Here is a 20,949-nt window from a genome sequence, read left to right as displayed (position 1 = left end):
GTTGGGCTTCTAGGCCTAAACCTTTCCTCATTTTTTTAAGGCTTCTGGGCTTGACGGCTTGTAGCCCAAAAACCAATTTTTTTTGACAACACATCAAAACGACTTGTCGTTTGGACGAGGACAGCGTCGTTTATGTCATCGTCTTCCCCCAACTTTGACCCGGTTCCTCCAGTGAGTCTAGTTCGTCGGACCCGAAACTTTCAGAAGCCATATCTCCTCCGTCCGATCTCCATTTTACGCGTTCTTGGTGTCATTTTCTTTATTTTTTTGAGCTCTACACATTTATACAATCTTTTTGTTCAAAAAACTCATTTTTTAGACACCTATTATTTGGTTTGTTTTCAGTCATTATGCTCGTCATTGTTGACTGCATGCAAAACATGTACAGCCATATATGGAACATTCATCTTAACCAAGAAGCATATTAACACGTTCATTTTGATAGTGATAATCTTAAAGACAGATAGAGAAGATCGAAGTGTAAACATAGTTAAAAATAAAAAAACTAAATTTAGAGATTTGTGTGTATAAAATTAAGCAAATCATTATCAGTTCTTTAGATATAGGAAACACAGCCCAGGAAAGATGAAAGCTTTGATACCAATGAAAGAATATGAAGAGGAAAAAACATACCTTGAGTCATTAATTCACACATACGTATGCGGGAACAAAGTTACATCGATCAAACTTCGTTCAAGTACACAGCAAACGCACTCTCTGAGAGAAAAAGCTTGTAAGGAGAAAAATGAGACGGATGAAAAATGAGAGTGTTCTGTTTCTTTCTTCACGCAGAGAACCAAAATATGAACCGACTGAAACCACACCATAACCACCTCTTATGGGAACGCGTGGCAGTTTCTCTAACCGCTCATGTTTCAAATTCAAAAGTTAGAGAATATTACATTTTAAGGCCCTAAGTAAATCACATTTTAAACCCAAACATTTTTCATAATTGTCATAAGAGCCCTATTCCTCAATTTGAACTTTTATATAGGCCTGATCCACTAAGGGTGGATAACCCAACAATGTTTCTATAACTTTTATATCTTTTTTCATTTTTTATTATCTTCTCTCGTCGATCAAAAAATAGACGTAAATTCACTACTCTCAATGTTCCATTTTCATTTTAAATTTCAATTCATCTCCCTTCTTCATTTAAAATTTTTTTCAATTACCCAAATAAAAGATTTTAAATCATAGATTTAAGATATAAGATTTGAAATAAGTGATTTTAAATATGAATCCAAATTCATTCATCCAAACGCTACATAAAAAAAGTAGGATATGTAGAAAGAAAAGAAAGAACTTACGGTATGCCAACTTAATAATAAACCCTTAATCCAATTAGTTGGATTTGGCATATTCACACTAGAAAAAACACCTCAAAGAAAATGATCATATTGTCTCGCTTGTTTAATGGGTTATGTCTGAAAACTTCAAAGGCTATTGCATCTAATTGATCAATAATACTAATTTTGGACGGAATGAAGAACATTGATCTCTCATTCGCTTGAAGATTTTTGTCAGAGCATAATATGGACAAAAGGCAAATCCAAAGCAAGGAATGTGAGTATTAAAAGGGGGGGTGGAGTCTCTACTTTTGGTACCAGATTGGGAGAGATAATGGAAAATGAAGTCTTTTTTTTTTATTGGATTTCACAGAAACTCAGATACATATAATGAAGGAAATTACCTACAAATGAGAAATAAGCAGAGAGATACGCACCATTAATTGCTGAGGTTGAAGATGAAGAGGGTGAAGGAGAAACAGAAGAAAAGGAATGGGTCAGTCCCTCAGTCTCTTGCTTGCTTATATACAAATGGGGGCAAGTGCCTCCACTAACAAAATGTTAATATTATCCATAAGTTTCATGTATACGAGGAACATTACACAAAATCTCCTAAAAAATTTATCTTGTACCCTCTAAAAATTTTTATTTTGCCTCCAGCCCAAAAGAATTTGTTTTTCTCCCTTAAATTTTATCCCCCTTCAGCGGCGTTGCCACTAAAACAATTAACCATTAACATACCTTGTTTATTTTTTTAAAAAAAATACAAAACATGTATATATATATATAGAGAGAGAGTTTTCTTTATATTTATAAAAACTAACTTTTACTACCCTTGTGATGTATAAGGAGATTATAATCATTGATAAAAAATTAAAATATTTTATATTCTCATAATAACTTTGAATATTAGCTATCATTAATTTAACTGATATAGGGTTGTCAGATGACTATATTAGTATTAAAGGGATGCTTTGCACAAAAAGTTACTATTATATTTCATGTTTATCAGCAAGGCTTTCAATAAAAACTTACTGTTATCTTCTTGGACTTAAATGGTAATCAAATATTTTGTTTTGGCATTAATTAAAATCACATCACGATTTACAATCACTATATCTATAAAAGGAATCAAGAGTCTCATAATAAATTAAAGAAGGATCACCTTAGGAAAAAAAATTAAATTACCACACCTTCATTTCTATATTTAGGACTAAATAAAGTTTTAAAACAACACCTAATAAAAAGACGAGAGAACTTCAAATTTAAAAAAAAAATTGTAAAGGACTATATTTCAATATTAGTAAAAGCACTGAATATAAACGTTAAGGTAATATCTAGAGAGTCAACACAATAACCCATGTTTTGTGAAATAAATAAAATAAAAATTCTTGAAATGTTTTTAGACCTAATAAATAATTCAAATTATAGTGTTATATGATGACAATTGTAATTAAAAAACATAACACAAAAGGACAAATTCATATAAATACTAGTGAATACTTGATGACGAAAATTTCAATAAAAAGTAAAATTTCTTTCTTTCTTTGTTTTTTTGTTTTTTCCTGAATGAGAAGAGTATCATAGATCCCATTAAATTTGAATGACATTGTGGCTTCCAACCCAAGTATTTCCCTGAGGCTCAATGCTCCAGGTCAAGTGGTCTAATATTTACAGTCCACCTTGAAAAGAACAGTTTTGATAGCTCAAAACTAACCAAGTAATTCAAGATTTGCAAGTGACATCAACAAACTAAATGGATATTAATAATCTCAATAATCGAAAAAAATTAAAATGACAAGATTTTCCAATCATAACATGAGTAAATATTTTGATTAATATAAATTTTAACACTCCAAAGCCCAAAAAAGATAATAAATATTTACATTGGTGTGGATATGCTTCAACTTTGATAAAGAAAGACAATAAAAGGGGCAGGGGAAGAAAAATCATCTAATCTATTCATAAACTGAGAAATCCCATTGCTCCATTAATGTTTTGGTAACACATGGTGTAGAGGCAAATAAGTGTAACATAGCTAAAATGACCAATCACATTGGTTTCAATAGAGCTTCCACACTTCCATTTGTGGATAACATATATACGCGTTATGTCATTGTATCACAATTAATGGTTTGAAGCACAAGTTTGACAGTGCTACAAAAAAAGCTAAAGTTAAAGCAAATATTAAAAAAAAAATGAAAAACGTAAGAGTTACTGTAACTTTTTTTATTTGTAATACATGTTTTCAGTATTATTGAAAAAAAAAATGATGCTTTTAAAACCGAAACTATATTTCACAAAATTTCTCACCACTCATATACCAATGAAATATATTCATAAAAGAAGATAAGATAGTAGTTGAGATGAAAAAACCACTGCTAAAAGCTAAAACAATGCACGCGCACATATATTAATAGCAATCCATTCAATTTTTCTAAATGAGGATGAACAAAATTGCTTATACTACTATCTTCTTTTAATCTAATTTAGTACGTTCTTCATGGAATCTTTGTCACAAAGTAAATTTTGAATCAAGTTTGTCCACCCTCTCCCCCAGACTTTCACGCAAAAAACAAAAGAGATGACATGTCCATCCTGCACGTCTTTCATTCATGGCAATATCAACCACCATGGTTAAAATTTTCTTCATGTTTCTCTTCTTAGCTAAGTTTCTCTGCGTTGCCACCATTTGAATAGCTGCATTGTCAAGTAATGTGAGAATAAAAAAAAGTAAGTCAACAAACACTTATGATAACCTAATTTTTTTAATCTCTCTAATGTACATGTGGAAAAACTTACTAATGATTTCTTATTAAACATATAAACTTTGACAACTAAACTTGGCTTTTGTACTAATCTAAAAAGTTTTATTGTATCAGTGCCAATGTTATAGTGATTGATTAGTAGCCATATTATTTTAATTTTGTGAAAAGCTGGCCTAAAATCATGTCACTTTAAATTTTCATCATTTTCTGAATCATCAACTTATTATCATAATAAATTATATAGCCAAAAGCCATATTTGATTTTTATGATTAAATTGCCATAAGTCATATTCAATTTTATAATTATATTGTTAGAAGTTATATTTGATTTTGTGATTACATGGCATGAAACATAATTAATTTTTTGATTATATAGCCAAAAGCCATATTTGATTTTATGATTATTTGGCCAAAAGTCATAATTAATTTTGTTATTATATGAATAGAAGCCATCTCCGTTTTGATCATGATTATTCTGTAAAAAGATAATTTATGGTCCTAATAATTGATATAAACTTTGTGAAAAATTTTGATGGGTGTCTTGATTATTAATTTGGTTATTTTAATTATTATAGCCCTAACTAATAGTTCAAAAAGAATTGTTGGGTTCAAAATATTATATTCCTATAATCCTGAAAATTATATCTGACAGAATTTGTGTTACAAAATATTAAAAGCAGCCTTTTAAATTTAAAATGCTTAATATAATATGGCCTATAGCCACATTTACAAAATGCATATTATTGAAGAATGTCAATGCTAGTTATTATAAAGAACCATGAGTGTTGGGAAAATTTCCAAGAATGGCGATGAAAAGCCATTATGATAATAAATTTATGAAAATACTTTTATATAGATAATTTTAATTATTGAGAAAGTTTATTTCAAAAAAAATTCTACTCCCTCCGTTTAAAAAGATAAGGTATTTTTAACTAAATCTTACCTCCTAATAAAGTAGTTACCTACTTTTAAACTAACCCTATCTCTCTACATTTACCTCTATTAAATACCCTATAATAAATATGAAGTCATTATCAATAGGAGCACTTTTAAAAAAAAAAGGGCAATAATTACACTTTAAAAGACTAAAAATGCCTTTTTAACATCTAACTTCTCAAAAAATGCCTTATATTTTTGAACAGAGAGAGTATGAATCATGTAAGAGTGTTTGAAGATTAATCTTGGAAATATATTAAATTGATATGTACTCATTTAGATACAAATATATAATACAATTGGGTTAAGATGCATTTTTCCCCTGAAATATTTTTTAAGGAGCAACTAGCACCTCAATGTTTTTGTTGGAATAATTTTGCACTTAAAGTTTTTAAAACAAAATATTTTTGCTATTTATGTCAAATTTCCAACATTAATTGTTAAAAAATTTGATAGAAAGAGTAAAAATGCTCCATCTTAGTAACTTTAAGTGCAAAATTGCTCCAACAAAAATATTAAAGTGTTAGGTACTCTTTGAAAAATATTTTAAAGACAAAAATACACTTGTACCCAAAAAAATTAATAGATGCTGGCTAACTTTTGCTTTTTAATATTTTATCATTATTTTAATAATCATGTCATGTGTCACACCACATCATACATTAAGTCAATGGAGAATTTGTCAAAAAAATAATTAATGAATTGATTTAACCATGTCTAATAGGGATATTCAATTTGTACCCATCCCAATTAGCTCGATTCTATTTTGATCATATCGAAATGGATCTTGTCCTGACCCAAAAACAATAGGGATGGGACGAGAAAGGGATTCAAAATGGGACAGACATTAGATTGCCTTCGAGATGTCTTGTCCCGTCCTGTCTCGAATATTATATATGTATACATTATTTTTATTTTAAAAATATGCATTAAATATATAATTATATTAATATAATTTATATTTATATTAATTATATCAATTATAATTTTAAAACTAAAAGTTTTTTATACTGATAATTTTAATGTCACAGAGTAAGTAATACAAGGTAATATCTTTCTTTGTAATAGATTAATTATATTAATACCATTTATTCTCGTATCTATCCATTTAATACTCCCTCTATTAAAAAATATAAGGCATTTTTTATGGGATTAGATGCTAAAAAATGTAAGGCATTTTAGTTTTTTGAGGAATAATCATTACCTTTTTTTTAAAAGTATCTATATTGAACAAATCACTTTATATTTATTTTAGAGTGAAACACTCTACTAAATAGGGATAAATATGAAAAGATAAAATTAATTTAAAGAAAAGTAACTACTTTAATGAGGGTGAGATTTGATTAAAAATGCTTTACATTTTTAATAAAGAAAGCAACTTTTATTTATATTGCATTTTTTGCTTTATTTTTGAAAGAGTAATTAGCTTAGCTTATTTCAACTAAAGAAGAAGAGCAATGAATTGATGTTGTGTTTAGCCTGTAAGTTGTTGTTGATGTTGTGTCTAGAGATCACTTGTATTAATTGTGTTATACATTTATAGTTGTCATTGATGTAATTCAATAATTGACTTTAAATTGTTATAATTTATATACTCATGTTGTTGATTTTAAACTTAATAAATTACGTTGATTTAAACTTTTAAAAAATGTTATTATCCAAATATTTCTCTCACATTGCCTAATTTATCAAGATGATGGGATGTCCCGATCTCGTCTTGATCCCGTTCTTATTCCTAATGGAACAAGACAGGACACGGACAAAAATTCATTCCTGATCCTTTTTCGGGACAAGACACCCCTAATGTCCGTCGTCGCAACTAAAGGGGAATAGGTTTAACTTTGACCAAATAAGTTTAAGCCTATAACATAAGGCCTCAAGCCTAAGCCTAGATCTAAGCTTGTGTACATGTTTTTTCCTAAGCTCAAGCTTGAGTTTGTAATAGGCCTGGCTTGGCATGAAATTTTTTTAAAGGCCTACTCTCTTTGGGAAAAAAAATTTAAACAATTTTTGGAAAAAATCTACAAACCAATAAAATCCTCATTCTCATAAAATATTTATTGTTTTTCCTTTTTATTTTTAATTTTAATTATCAATGCACTTTATGATGAGTGAGAGATAAGTTTAGACAATGATCAAAGTTAATAAATAGAAGTGGTACAAGGGAAAAAATTTTTCACATGTACTAAGCTGCTTATATTTTGAACTAAAATTAGTTGAGAAAAATGCTTATATTTTGAATCAAAGGGAGTGCTTTATATGTCAACCTTTGAAAAAGCTTCTAAGTTTAGGCTTCAAAGTCTTTAAATAGGTTTCAAACCCATCAAAGCCTATATTTTTATACATATTTCAAATTTTAAATAGATTTAAAGGCTTAAAACCTATTTAAATATAATAAAATATAATATATTAATATATAAAATTAAATATATATAATATATAAATGTATAAAAAATATAAGTATACCTAAATAGGCCTGGCTTTAAAAATTCAGACCTAATCTATTTAGGTATATAGACATTTAAATAGGCTATAAACTTGACCTCTTTATAAATATGCATGGCCCTAATTAAGTTGTAAGCTGCTCAATAGAGGTATGGCATATTCCCAACCCTCGCCTATGCCACAATGAAGCCATCATCCATTTGTAATAAGGATGATGCATGGTCGAACCTAAAATGGGTATGGAAGGTGCATGTGTTTCAAGGAGAGTAAATATGGGTAGGTGAGTGTAGCAAAATCCTGTGTTCCCCACCAAAAAAAAAAAAAGCCATGTCCATCATCTTCATCTACAACAAATAACAAAGCAAACACACATGGATGAGCAAAAATTCAATCACTACCAGCCACAATGGGGAGCATTGTATGATGATGAACGCAGTTTTGTAGTTGAAATGCTGGAGGACGTAAATATGATAAACGGACTTGTATTACTGTTGGAATGGGCTACAAGATGAAGGAAATGTACAAAGGAAAGATGGAAAGTTTTGTTGTAGACCTGTAGTGTTTGTGCTTGTCTGTAGGTTGATGATGATATATGCATATGTAGGATCATCGATCTTTTTAAAGCATGTGTTTGGTTGGAAAAGAGAAAAAAGAGAAAAAAAAATTTCCCTCCTCTGGTTTGGATAGGAAAAATGAAGGGGGGCTCCCTCCCCTTATTTGAGAAAATTAAATGGAGGGACCCAATGCTCCTCTCCAAATTGGGAGCTTTGGAAGGATTATTCCCTCTCTTTCCCCTCCCCTCATTTTTATTAGAATCTGTTCTAACCTCTTTTCTTCAACTAAACATAGTGTAAATAGGTCAACTACTGCACATTTAAAATTCCAATTCATGCTTAAAGGACAAGCGATTATGGAACTCATCTTCTTCAATCATGTCACTTAGCTCCTGAGGCATGTTTGGTTGGAGTTTTTAGGACGGGAGGAAGAAAAATTGCCCACATCCCCTTGTTTGGTTGGTATTTGATGGAGTAGGGGTAGGAGAGCCCCTTATTTGATTCAAAGATTGAAGGGCTCAATCTGAGATTCATTTTCATAGGAGAGGAGAGAAAAAATATTTTTGAATTAATTACTTTTTTAATTTTAAAAAAATATTTTTGAATTAATTACTTTTTTAATTTTAAAATACTCTTAATATTAAAAAATATAGTTTATCTTCCCCTCTTTCTCATAATAAAATGAATTTTATGACCTTATCAAATTTAATATATGATTTTTAATGCATAAAAATTTACGCATCACACGATAAATTGTAATATTGATGTATTGGTTTTTTAAAAAAAAATATTATTAATATAAGTTGAAAATATTGATATCCTTAAAATGAAAAAGGTTAAATAATAATTTAAACTTTAAATAATAAATTTAGAAGCGAATTAAATTCTTAACTTATTTTTTAATGCATTTTACTCCCTTGCATTCGTAGCAAGCCAATCCCTATCACTTTGATGTGTGGGCCCTAGACGCATGGCATGGACTCTCTCTCCCCTCCTCTTGCTCTCTCACTCTTCCTCCCTCCTCTTCCTACTCTCTCTCTCTCTTAGTGTGATCCAAAGCCAGAACCGATGATACACAAAATTCCAAAGATACACTTGGCGTCACGATCCATTATTTTTCAAGAGGTCAAAAGGGAAAATAGCAACTAAGAACCTCAGTGATAAATTAATATCAATCGATGTTAAAATTGCAATACAATCTTTGATCATTGATTGATATTAATTTATAAAGTTAAAAGATTAAATTATCCCTTAAGTTAAAAAAAAAAAAGAATAATAGTTTAGGTGGCCAAGAGAGGGTTTGATCCCATGACCCTTGGCCACCTAAAAAACTTGATAGCTTAGTATAGAGCCACCAAACTCTTTAATTATATATAGCAAAAAAATATAAATAATAAACCAAGTTTTTTACCACTTTTATGTTATAACATAATGGTGTGTTGTTAATTTTTAACCAAAACTTATTATTTTATAAATGTTATTTGTTAATCTGACATAGACAATTACAAATTAAGGGCTTTAAAACCTCATGTATTTTACTTATTAAAAGTTTGAATGTATTGTTGTTAATCATAAATAGATTGTTGTTAAAATTTAAATAGATACTTGTTAATGAAGGACTAATACATACAATTAAGCCCATCCTATCAGTTTTTCTAACTTGTTTAAATTAGAATAGATTGTTATTAATTTTGAATGAATTGTTGTGATAACCTAAATGTATATTTATTAATGAAGGACTAACACATATAATTAAGCCAATCTTATTCATTTTTCTAGCTTGTTAAAACTCAAGTGAACTATTATTAATTTAGTATGAATTATTGTCAAAATCTGAATAGATACTTATAGTTGATGATTGAAAGCACAGGTCTAATAGATTATTGCTTGCCTAGCTTGTTAAATTCATAATGAATTGTTGTTAATTTAGAATGAGTTATTGTTAAAACCCCAATAGATACTAGTTGATGAAATACTAATACATATAATTATACTCATCCTATATACTTTTTTAGCTTGTTAAAACTCGAATAGACTATTATTAATTTAGAATAAGTTATTCAAATAGATGCTTAACTTTGCCTTAACCAACATATGACCATTTAATATAGGAATATCCAACCATGCTAATGTGCCTTGGATGATCCACATCTCAGGGTCAGGCGCTGATGAGCATATTGAACTATCCATATGATTGAGAGCCCTCACAATCCAAGCACAACGACGCAATTATCAGGGTGCGCTCTACCACTGAGCTAATAGCTCATCATGCGGGCCTCCCGCTAGGGGGCTGCTACGCCAAAATCGAGAGAAGCCCAATCCCTCTCTTTCCCTTTATACGTGCCCATGTGTGGCGACATAGGGGCAAAAAAATGGGGATCCTATCAACTTGTTCTGATCTAGGATAATAAGTTTATGAGCTTAGTCTTACTTTACCGTTGAGAAACAAAAGAAGACTTCCATCTCCAAATTGAACTTAGACGTAGCTCGCTTTTGTTTGGGTGTGAAGCAGTGTCAAACCAAAATACCCAACAAGCATTAGCTCTCTTTGAAAAGGAGGTGATCCAACCGCACCTTCCAATATGGCTACCTTATTACGACTTCACTCTAGTCCCTAGCCTTGCCTTCAGCATCCCCCTCCTACAACAATTCTCCCAGTTAAATGATCATGGATGTATAGCATATGATGCTATTATCTGTTTATAACTTTTGATATTTAGTTGAATGTCAGTATACATGAATTTTAAGTTTCTTCGTAGTAAGTGTTGGATGGGAATATAGCATTAGATGAAATGGACGTGGTGAGAATTTTTAAAATTTTTTAATTCATATAATTTTTTTAAAAAAATTATATTACGAAGGTAATATCAGAATTTTGGTAGTAGTTTGGAATATGATGATAAATCATTAGTAGGATTTAGGAAGATATGTTCTTAGGAAGGGCAACTGTGTATGTAGTGGAGGAATTTTTTTAACAAGAAGAACAGCTGGAAATTGAACATTATTGACGTTGGATTTTGGTTATGCTTGATTTATTTTAGTATGAATGGTTATGGAATTATGTCTATTTAGACAGCCAACAAATGAACCTAATGAATTCCAATTTAAAGGGAAGACACTAAATAGATGTACACTAAGACTATGCAAGACCTCGGCTGTTGAATTATTGCTGAACCAATAGTAATGACGGAAAAGTTGAGATTAAAATTTAAAGAAATTAAAATTAGTATCCCATAATCCAAAATAGTGATCAGAATAGCATAAACTCCAAAATGTAGTACAACTACCATGAACAAAGCAGATTATAATAACCAAAATGAATCAGCAAAACATCACTAATGTACACCAAAATCATTTTTCTTTCTTGCTGAAATGTGGATTCTTGGATGAGCTTGAAGTCTGGCGTGGACATGGTCACAATTTCTAAACCATGCTCCTAAGAAACAGAGGGTGCTTCATTCAATCTTTTCTTTCCGTTTGAGTCAGACAGCTTGGAGAGTTCATGAGTATCTAGCTCTAAATTATCATCAACCCTTGTATATTAAAGAGAATTCTTTAATCCTAAAGACTAAGACGGTGTAGACATAACTCCCTGTGAGCATTGAATACTGGAATGGTTTTCCTGAAAGAGGGTTACAATGAAAAATACAGCTATGGTATTTATATGTTACCAAAGACATGATCATAATACAATAGCTTGTATAAATCATTGGCAGGAAGAAAGATAGGAAGAGGATATGATAAACAGTATTTTAAAAAACACAAATGTTACCTCAGAATTGACGTCCTCAGGCGATGAAAGAGACTTTGATAAGCAAAGTAAAAAGGAAATCACACAGATCAGGTTTCAGTGAAACCAATATTTAAACAGATGTGAATAGAAACATTAATTGAATAGATACCTGTCGATCAGAATAGGTGAACATTTCCATAATGCCAGAATCTTCAGAACAGTGAGAAACACTGATTCCAGCTGAACAATGGCGAATGTTAGAATCGGTAAGGACATATTTACTTATTAAAATATGAAAATCTTTAGACCCTCTAAAAATTTCATAAATTATGATTTCCAACCCTATGAACTAAATTTCCTCTCTCCCTTATGAATGTGCTCACCTATTTTCCTTGATAATCTTATTTTGACCTATATTTTTACAATCCATTACATTTCATTATATTTTAATAAGCAAATGTGATCTAAATTTAATCATTACAATCATTTCCCTTCCCACTAATTTGTTGAACTATCTGGGAAAAGAAGCAGGCCTACCCTGAAATAATATTGGGAAACAAAAGTTAAATGGAAAGAACATATTATTCATCAGTGAGAACATAGCAGCAACAAAATTTTCCAGAAAAGCTGGCATCAATCTCTAATTAAAAAAGTCCAAAAAAGTACAGAGAAAGTGGGACTGCTTACCTTACCTCAGGGTAATTGTCTCCATCAATCTTTTGTAATCCCATTATGAGTTCTCGGCCAAACTTTTTAAAGTTCTTCAAACCCTGATAATAGATGTCATAAGAAATAAAAACATTAGTTTGGTAAACAATCCAAAATGCAAATCAATGTGGAGTTCAGCAAAGAAGTTAAGCTGAGATAAACAATTCATAAAGAACTCAGATTTCTGGCTTTTATTTTAAAAAAACCAATTAATAACTAAAAGTTTTTAGAAGTCCCCGCTTCTGTTATCAGGAGGATAGATTTCCCAATCTGTCAACAGGTAGTCAAGCCAAACACGCGAAGCTATTTATTGCAGTTTAGTCTAAAGGTGTTGGAGATGAGTTCTGTTCTCCAACACTGATCACTCAACAATTTCACATCATTTTCCCCCTCAAAGTGAGTGTCTTTATCTTTCATATTCCGAACACGCAGTAAAATTTCTCAAAACCCCTCAATCACAAAAGCATGTGATTGCAGTTTTCTCTCAAGCTATTTATAATTACTGAAAATCATATCAATCTATCGGCATGAATTTGCACTCAGCATGACTTCAAGTTTCTAAATGAAGAAATCAGAAACAGATAATTAAATGAAGTATAATGCTACAAACTTTTGTTTGCATGCATGCAGGGATTTATGAAAATAATTGGGCGCTTCCTTTCTCTTCCATGCAAGAGGATTATGCATAATAGCCACCTACAAGAAACCCTCGTATATATTTAGAGAAACATTTTTTTTAAGAAAGAGTCCTATCTCATTAAACATTTTCATATCTCCCCTCTTCATGCCTCCACTTTGATTTAAGTGGGATTCTTGCGGCCGTGGCCCGTTGCATCTGCATCCTGTGTGAGCAATCTCAGCATCTGAAATCCATTAGGACATATGAAGATGGCTTTGATCATATTTTAGTTAAAGATTCATATTAGAAATTTGAACTTGAATTTTGAAGATAGAGAGGATTGAGAAACGAAACAAATTGACAGGGCAGGGGCCAAAAATGGAAATAATGAGGTGGCATGGAGAAATGTATGGGAGGTTGACCAAATTACAAGAAAGTTATTGCTGCTGTAAAAATCGCGAGCATTAATTTCGAATTTGAAAAAAATGAAGCGAACGCATGATATCGTATAAACAGGAGAGAAGCAACCAATGATAATGTATAAATTGCCTTACACCATAAGTCATCCACCAATAAAAGGAGAGAATTATAATTGAATCAAAATGCAACTAAATAAAATTGACCAATCAGATTGAGAATCCACCAAAATTTGTAGAAATAGTGGATTGATTATTGATTGATTTGAGAAAACATTACAATACTAATAAAATATAATAATAATATTTTATAAACTTAATTTTTTAAAATAAAAGTATAAACTTTTAAAAACAATCCTATACATATTTAACTATTATGCTATAATGTTATTTCAATTTTTTCTCCACTTAAAGAGTAATATTAAAACAATATTATTAATAAAATTTTATTTTCTTAAATTATTTTATATTTTAGGACAATGTAATTCTTTCAAAATTATGTTATAATTTGAAACGGATGAAGTAATATGGACTCAACTCCCCTCTTCCCACCCTCCACTAATCCTTTATCTGATCTAGATGGTAGTCAACATTAAATATTTTAATTTTAATTTTATATTTATTAAAGTAATATTTTTATTAAATTTGATCAACAATGATAGTCCAAATTTAATATGAGTAGTCCAAATTTTATTTTAAAATTTTTTTATAATTTTTATAAATTAATTATTTAGATATACTCATTTAGATTTAAAATTTTTTACTAGAATTTTTTAAAAATTTTTTTAAAAAAGTATATGTTAGAAGATTATCTTTATTTTTAATATTGTATTAACAAAATAAAATTTTTAATAATTATAAAAAAATTAATATAAAACCTACACCGTCTAGAGTAAATACAGGTAATCATTTTATAAATAATTATAATATTAAAATTAAATAATTTATATTAAATTTGAACTGCCTAAATTAGTAATCCAACTAATAGATTAATTTTTTTATAAATTATTAATTTAAAATTAAAATTAAAATTCCAAATTCGTAGAATCCATGTATGTGGGAGCAGATGCTCCTTAGCACACCGGCAAGCCAACTGCTTATGGCAAACGGAGTCAATCAGTCAACGTTGACTCATTTTTTTTACTTGACAATCGACGGTCACTTCACCTTACGGAGCAGAAGAAACAGCCGCAGGGCCATGAACAAAGTTGACCGTCTCTGAGGAAAGGGGATTCAATTCGTCCATTATTGAAATGAATTCCACCAGCGTCGAAGGGGGCAGCTCGTCATCTCGGACGACTCCAGAGTGTGAAGTGTTTCTGAATTACTGTGGCGTCGACGCGTACAATTGTTTCATCTCTCATCTTGACTCTGCTCTTCAACGAAACGGTATATCCACCTCCAACCAATGTCTTCAAAGAGGAGATCTCATTTCACAAGTTCTTCTCAAAGCAATTGAGCAATCCAGGATTTATATTGTTGTCTTCTCCAAACACTACGCTGATTCAACATGGTGCTTGGACGAACTAAGAAAGATCTCTGAGGTAATTTTCGATGGGGAATGCACCATTCTACCAGTTTTTTACCATGTCGATCCATATGAGGTACAAAACCAGTGTGGGAGCTTCAAATTAGCCTTTGATGAACATGAACAAAAGTTCAGTGATAATATAGAGAAGGTACAAAGATGGAGACTAGCCTTGACTCAAATAGCAAAACTCCCTGGTTGCGATGTACGGACTCAGTAAGTAATGATCTATTTTCATGTTTTGGTTTTTATACATACATACATACATACATACATACATATATATATGGAATTATATTGTTCAGTTTGTTCTCTCTCGCTAGATCAGAGTCAGAAGTTGTTGGTAACATCGTTAATGTAATCAGAAGCAAATTGGGTCACATAATGGATGAGACTAGTGTCCAAGACAGCATAATGGCATGCGAAGTGTTTCTGAGTTTCCACGAGGACATTCGCAACGGCTTCATTTCTCATCTTGTTTCAGCTCTTCAACGAAAAGGTCTGTTGACGACCATCGTGGATGACGAAGAAAGGATCCAGAGAGGAGATTCATCCAGTTCGGAAAAGCTACTTATAGCAATCGCTGCATCCCGAATTTGTGTTGTTGTCTTATCTAAAAAATATGCTGCTTCACCACGGTGCTTGGAAGAACTATCATGGATTTGTAATAGAAAGCTTGGTTCAGGATGCATTTGCCCAGTTTTCTACGATGTGCGTTCATCAGATGTAAGACATCAGAAAGGGGATATCGAAGAAGCCTTTGCTAGCCATGAGCAAAGATTTAGTGATGATATGGAGAAGGTACAAAGATGGAGGCTAGCTCTCACTGAAGTAGCAAATCTCTCCGGTTTTGCGGTAGGAAATAAGTAAGTTGTCTTTAATTTCTTGTTCATATATTTTGATTATGTAAATAGACTTTCGTTGCTCCCTTCATTTTCCACTTGTGACTTGTTTTCTTGTTAATATTCCATCTGTGTTTTCTTAGGAGATGACTGTGTTTTTTGCTTTGCTTTTTAAGATCAGAGGCAGAGGTTATCGATTCCATTGTAGAGGAAACGAGAAGATTGATTAGGAAAAGAAGATATCAGAGGACCTGGAAATATGAAGTGTTTCTGAGTTTCAGAGGCGAGGACACTCGAAAAGGTTTCACTGCTCATCTTTTTTCAGCTCTTCAACGAAAAGGTGTATTTGTCTTCAAGGATGACCAACGACTTCAGAAAGGGGATTCCATTTCACAAGAGCTTCTCGAAGCAATTGAGCAATCCAGGATTTGTATTGTTGTCTTCTCCAAACACTACGCTGATTCAACATGGTGCTTGGAAGAACTGACAAAGATCTCTGAGGTAATTTTCGATGGGGGATGCACTGTTTTACCAGTTTTTTACGATGTGGATCCATTTGAGGTACAAACTCAGAGTGGCGGGACTTTTAAAGAATCTTTTGATGCATATGAGCAAAACTTGAGTGATAATATAGAGAAGGTACAAAGATGGAGGCTAGCTCTCACTCAGGTAGCAAATCTCTCTGGTTTTGATGTACGAAATAAGTAAGTAATCTTCTCCAATTTTTGCCCTTGAGATTTTGGACTAGAGGCTTTTAATGCATTTTTTTTCTAATGTCATTTGTAATGTTTTGCTTTCTGAACTTGATTTTTTATATCATTGACTTTTATATAAGAGATATTTTGATATTTTAAAGTCTTAAAATGGTAAAATTTTGTATTTTTTTTTTACAATTTTTTAAAGATAAAAGAGTGTAATTTTGATATTTTTCTTTAAAAAATTATAAAACTCCCCTATTTCAAAACTTTTTTCATGTAGAAATCAATAATCTCTAGAAAAGAGAAAAATGGAGTTGGGAGAACAAGACATCATAAAAAAAAAAAAAATTTAAAAAAGTACATTAGGGCTCCTAGTCCGAGATTTTGTATTTTTATTTCCTTGTTTTCTTAGATGATGATTAATGTTTTTCTTTTCTCCATTTAGATCAGAGATGAAAGTGATTGATAACATTGTTGATAGAGCCATAAGGGAATTGGATCATAGAATCTCAAGTTTGACCGATGATCTTGTTGGGATGCAATCTCGTGTTGAAGCTTTAGAAAACTTTCTAAATTTAGACCCAGATGAAGTTCGATCTGTTGGGCTCTTTGGAATGCCCGGAATAGGGAAGACTACTCTTGCTGCAGTTTTGTTCAACAAGATCTCCTACCAATTTGATGCTTCTTGCTTCCTTCATGATGTAAGTGGAGTCGAACAGCGTTTTGGCATAATCCATTTACAACAACAGCTCCTTTCTGAAACACTACTACGTAAAGATGTGCCTGTGAAAGACCCTTATGTGGGAAGACATATCATTATGATGAGGCTTTCAACCCGTAAAATTCTTGTGGTTGTAGATAACGTTAATAGTATATCACAATTGGACAATTTGGTTGGACAGCCAGACTGGTTTGGTTCAGGGAGTAGAATCATCATTACAACTAGGGATGAGCATATACTATTATCGCGTGGCGTGTATGTATTCAACAGGATCGAACTATTAGAGCATCATGATGCTCTTCAACTTTTTTGCGTAAAAGCTTTCAACTGCGATGATCCCCCGAGTGAGTTTCAAGACTTGGCCAATGCTCTACTTCAACATGCCAAGTGCCTTCCATTAGCAATTAAAGTGTTGGGTTCCCGTTTGTTTATGAAACAAAAATCAGAGTGGAGCGCCGAGTTAGAAAGATTGAAAGAAATTCCTGACAGAGATGTTATGGAAGTTCTTCAAACTAGTTATGATCTACTTGATTACGGGGTAAAAAATGTATTTCTTGATATTGCTTGTTTCTTTAATGGAGCAGACAAGGACCATGTTATGAATATTATGGAGTACTGTGGATTTTATGCTATATATGCAACTCATATTCTCTGTGAACGATCACTCGCAAGCATTGTCAACGGAAAAATCTGGATGCATGATTTGGTGCAAGAACTGGGACAAAAAATTGTTCGAGAAAAATCTCCTCAACATGCCAAAAGAAGTAGGTTGTGGTCATACAAAGATCTCCAATCTGTAAACAAAGTGAGTTGTGTTATCATAATTACATTACGTGCTAAGGTTTATTTGTTTGTCTTACTTTATGGTGTTTTCATTCTTAATTAGGGAACAAAATTTGTCGAAGCTATCGTTCTGAACAAAGGAGAAGTTGAGCAAAAGATTCCATTAATGGCTGAAGTTTTATCAAAAATGACCCGCCTCAGAGTTTTGATACTGCCTGCATTGAAGTTTTCAGGACAATTGAATCATCTTTCCAATGACTTACGATTTCTTTCATGGCAAAAATTTCCTTTCAGCTATTTACCATCAAGTTTTAATCCAAAAAATCTTGTTGAGTTGATCATGCCAGACAGTGATATAAGACACTTGTGGAAAGGGAGAAAGGTATAATACTCTTCTTTTTATTGGGCAAACAACTTAAAATGAGTAATTTGCTATGAGACAAACATAAAAATGGAGCTCATCTCAAAAGCCTAATTTATTAGGTGCGAGAGCCCTTAAAATTTCTAAACTCTTCTTATCCTGTAAGATTCTCCAAAGTGGAACTTATAACATGATCATGTATGTGTGTGTATTGTTGTTTGATGCTTTTCATTTGAATATATCGGATTTTAATTCATGGTTCTAAACGGTCACTCATTAGTAATAATTTTTCCCCCCCTCACCATTTGTCTTTTCAGTGTCTGCCAAGTTTGAGAAGCATAGATCTAAGTGGTTCTAAAAGTCTAGTGGAGACTCTAGATCTTAGTGGTGCAGAGTCTCTTAAGAAAATAAATCTTGAAGGATGTACCGGATTATTGCGGGTTCACCCATCTATTGGAGATCTTCATCAGCTTGAATTCTTGAATCTGAGAAAGTGCACTCATTTGACCAGGATCCCAAACACCATACTTCTTTTACCTTCTCTTGAAACTCTGAACCTCTGTCACTGTTCAAGCCTCCGTGAAATATTTCAAGCGAGGGATTTCTCATCAATGGAAGACGAAGAATAGATCAATCATAATCCCTGCATCTTGAAAGTGTCGATATTGCCACACACACACACACACACAGAGAGAGAGAACCAACTAGAATACTTTGAGCTCAAAATTCACTTCTCTACTTCATCTTCATAAATGAGTCGTATTTATTAGTCTAATTAGTGAATCATCTGTTAGACTCATTTAATTAGCCGTTATTCTTGAGTCTTGATCATTGTGAGTGAAGTAATTAATCGTCAGAAGTTGCTTAATCTTCTCTCATCTACAACGGCATGGCTTTCTCATGAAAGATAGAAGAATATATGTGCTTTCATGTTTAAGGAAAAAAGAAATGAATGGTCACATTTTATTGCCAAATTTTACGTACTCTCTCCAGTTTTTATATAGGACATCTTTTAAAAGAAATTTTTTAATCTTTAATACAAAGCATATGATGGGTTATTTTATGGCTCATTGAATATCTTGTACCTTTCTCTTCCTATTTTTAATAGAGATCGAGTTGAAATATTTTTCATTTTAAAACATGTTTAACGAGTTAAATGTCATTTCTTGATTCCAGTAACATAATTGAAATAATATAATTGAAAGTATCATATAATAGAGATTAAATGGAGTACATTTATAACTCATGGTCTTGAGGTGTTTCTAAATTTGAGAAATATGAACTTTCAGGGCTCCTGAACTTTGATTAGGACACCAGATTTGGGGGAGTTCCAAATCTGGAGAGATTAAACCTTAAAGGATGCATTGCATTGTTACAACTTCATCCATCAATTCCCAAACTTTCAGAGCTCAACTTCTTAAATTTGAGAAACTGCATCAATCTTGCTCAAATCCCCAAAGGCATATTTAGTCTTCCCTCTCTAGAAAATTTAAATATCATTTGCTGTCCAAAATTGAACATTGAAAGTTATGAATAATTTAAACAACCCAGCGATCAATATTGGATCTGTTCTTAAGAAAGATATCATATTTTCATCTCTGTTTCTTTGATCTCTTTCTTTTTCAGCTCCCCCCACTGCTGGTTTTATACTTCTTTGATGTATGAGATCAAAATCATTTTCATATTGAATTAGTACTCATCTTTATATTCATGTTTATGCTTGCTAATTTAACTTATTATTTATCAAGTTCCAATCTTTCTTTTATTTGGTCTGATATGGCTTATTGAGTCTGTTATCAATTTTATAGAATTCCTCATGGGGCAATATGCCTTATTGTAACTATATTATTTACTGGACTTGTGGACTTGTGGTATTTATTTCTAAATTCTAATCAAACAAAATACAATCAATTAATATCATTAGTACTTTAGTTTTTCCCTAGGGTTAGAGATAGTGGTGCTCAACCAACGCACTAGACCTGGTCTTATCAAAGAGATTGAGTTGGTCTAGATGATTGGGTCAGAGTTGGAACCCAAATCCAATTTAACCTAGGGCATATTTATATATATTATTTAAAAATTTTATTAGTGTTTATTAATTTCAAGATTTTTTTCACAGATGATAATCTGATATCTAATAAATTACTTTGTTATTATTATGAAAAATTTTAAGAAATAAATATGATTTTTATTTAAAATTTTAATTTGATTTCCTAACTTAATATTATGAAAGGATAATGTATAATTAGGGACGAAATCTAAAATTAGTGGTAGATTTTGTTTATTAATAATAGATTTGTCCATCAATAATTTCAATGTTTTAACAGTGTACAATTTTGTTTGTTAAGTGAATTGTCAATGTTGAATTTGACCTACCATTCATTTACGGGCTACTTCCTTCCTTTATTTATGTGAACAAGGGAGGCTTTTATATTCATGCAAGGAATCAAATCTGTATAAAATAAACTAAAAAAAAACCTTAACATAAATTAAAGTTGGAATGATTAACTTTTTTTAATTTTATCCCTTGTTTATTTATTATAATTTA

The 20,949-nt window shown here is 31.4% G+C and overlaps 1 protein-coding gene across 3 annotated transcripts; it reads left to right on the top strand.

Annotated features, from left to right (window-relative positions):
• The first annotated feature begins 14,663 nt into the window (after positions 1 to 14,663).
• On the top strand, positions 14,664 to 19,375 carry LOC129316221 (TMV resistance protein N-like). Of its 3 annotated transcripts, none has more exons than XM_054960533.1 (6): positions 14,664 to 15,212; positions 15,362 to 15,862; positions 16,015 to 16,542; positions 16,982 to 18,062; positions 18,144 to 18,422; positions 18,719 to 19,375. In XM_054960533.1, the coding sequence occupies exons 1-6, from the start codon at positions 14,722 to 14,724 to the stop codon at positions 19,028 to 19,030; spliced, it is 3,192 nt and encodes a 1,063-aa protein (XP_054816508.1). In that variant the 5' UTR covers positions 14,664 to 14,721; the 3' UTR covers positions 19,031 to 19,375. The 3 variants fall into 3 exon arrangements, with proteins under 3 accessions (XP_054816508.1, XP_054816507.1, XP_054816506.1); XM_054960532.1 differs by having other exon boundaries at positions 15,320 to 15,862; XM_054960531.1 differs by having other exon boundaries at positions 15,302 to 15,862.
• The last annotated feature ends 1,574 nt before the right edge of the window (positions 19,376 to 20,949 follow it).

Source organism: Prosopis cineraria, unplaced genomic scaffold (genome assembly GCF_029017545.1).
Source record: "Prosopis cineraria cultivar Desert tree isolate PC_DT_omini unplaced genomic scaffold, ASM2901754v1 PC7, whole genome shotgun sequence".
NCBI classification, from domain to species: Eukaryota; Viridiplantae; Streptophyta; class Magnoliopsida; order Fabales; family Fabaceae; genus Prosopis; species Prosopis cineraria.
The sequence above is the reverse complement of the archived record's forward strand: the minus strand, read 5'-3'. Positions and strand labels throughout refer to the sequence as shown.

What these genes read in the sequence shown, in the direction of transcription:
- LOC129316221 (XM_054960531.1), top strand. Translation starts at nt 14,722, where the DNA reads ATGAATTCCACCAGCGTCGAAGGGGGCAGCTCGTCATCTCGGACGACT. An exon ending in GGTTTTGCGGTAGGAAATAA is followed by an intron (nt 15,863 to 16,014) that starts GTAAGTTGTCTT and finishes TTGCTTTTTAAG; the next exon opens with ATCAGAGGCAGAGGTTATCG. An exon ending in ATCTCCAATCTGTAAACAAA is followed by an intron (nt 18,063 to 18,143) that starts GTGAGTTGTGTT and finishes ATTCTTAATTAG; the next exon opens with GGAACAAAATTTGTCGAAGC.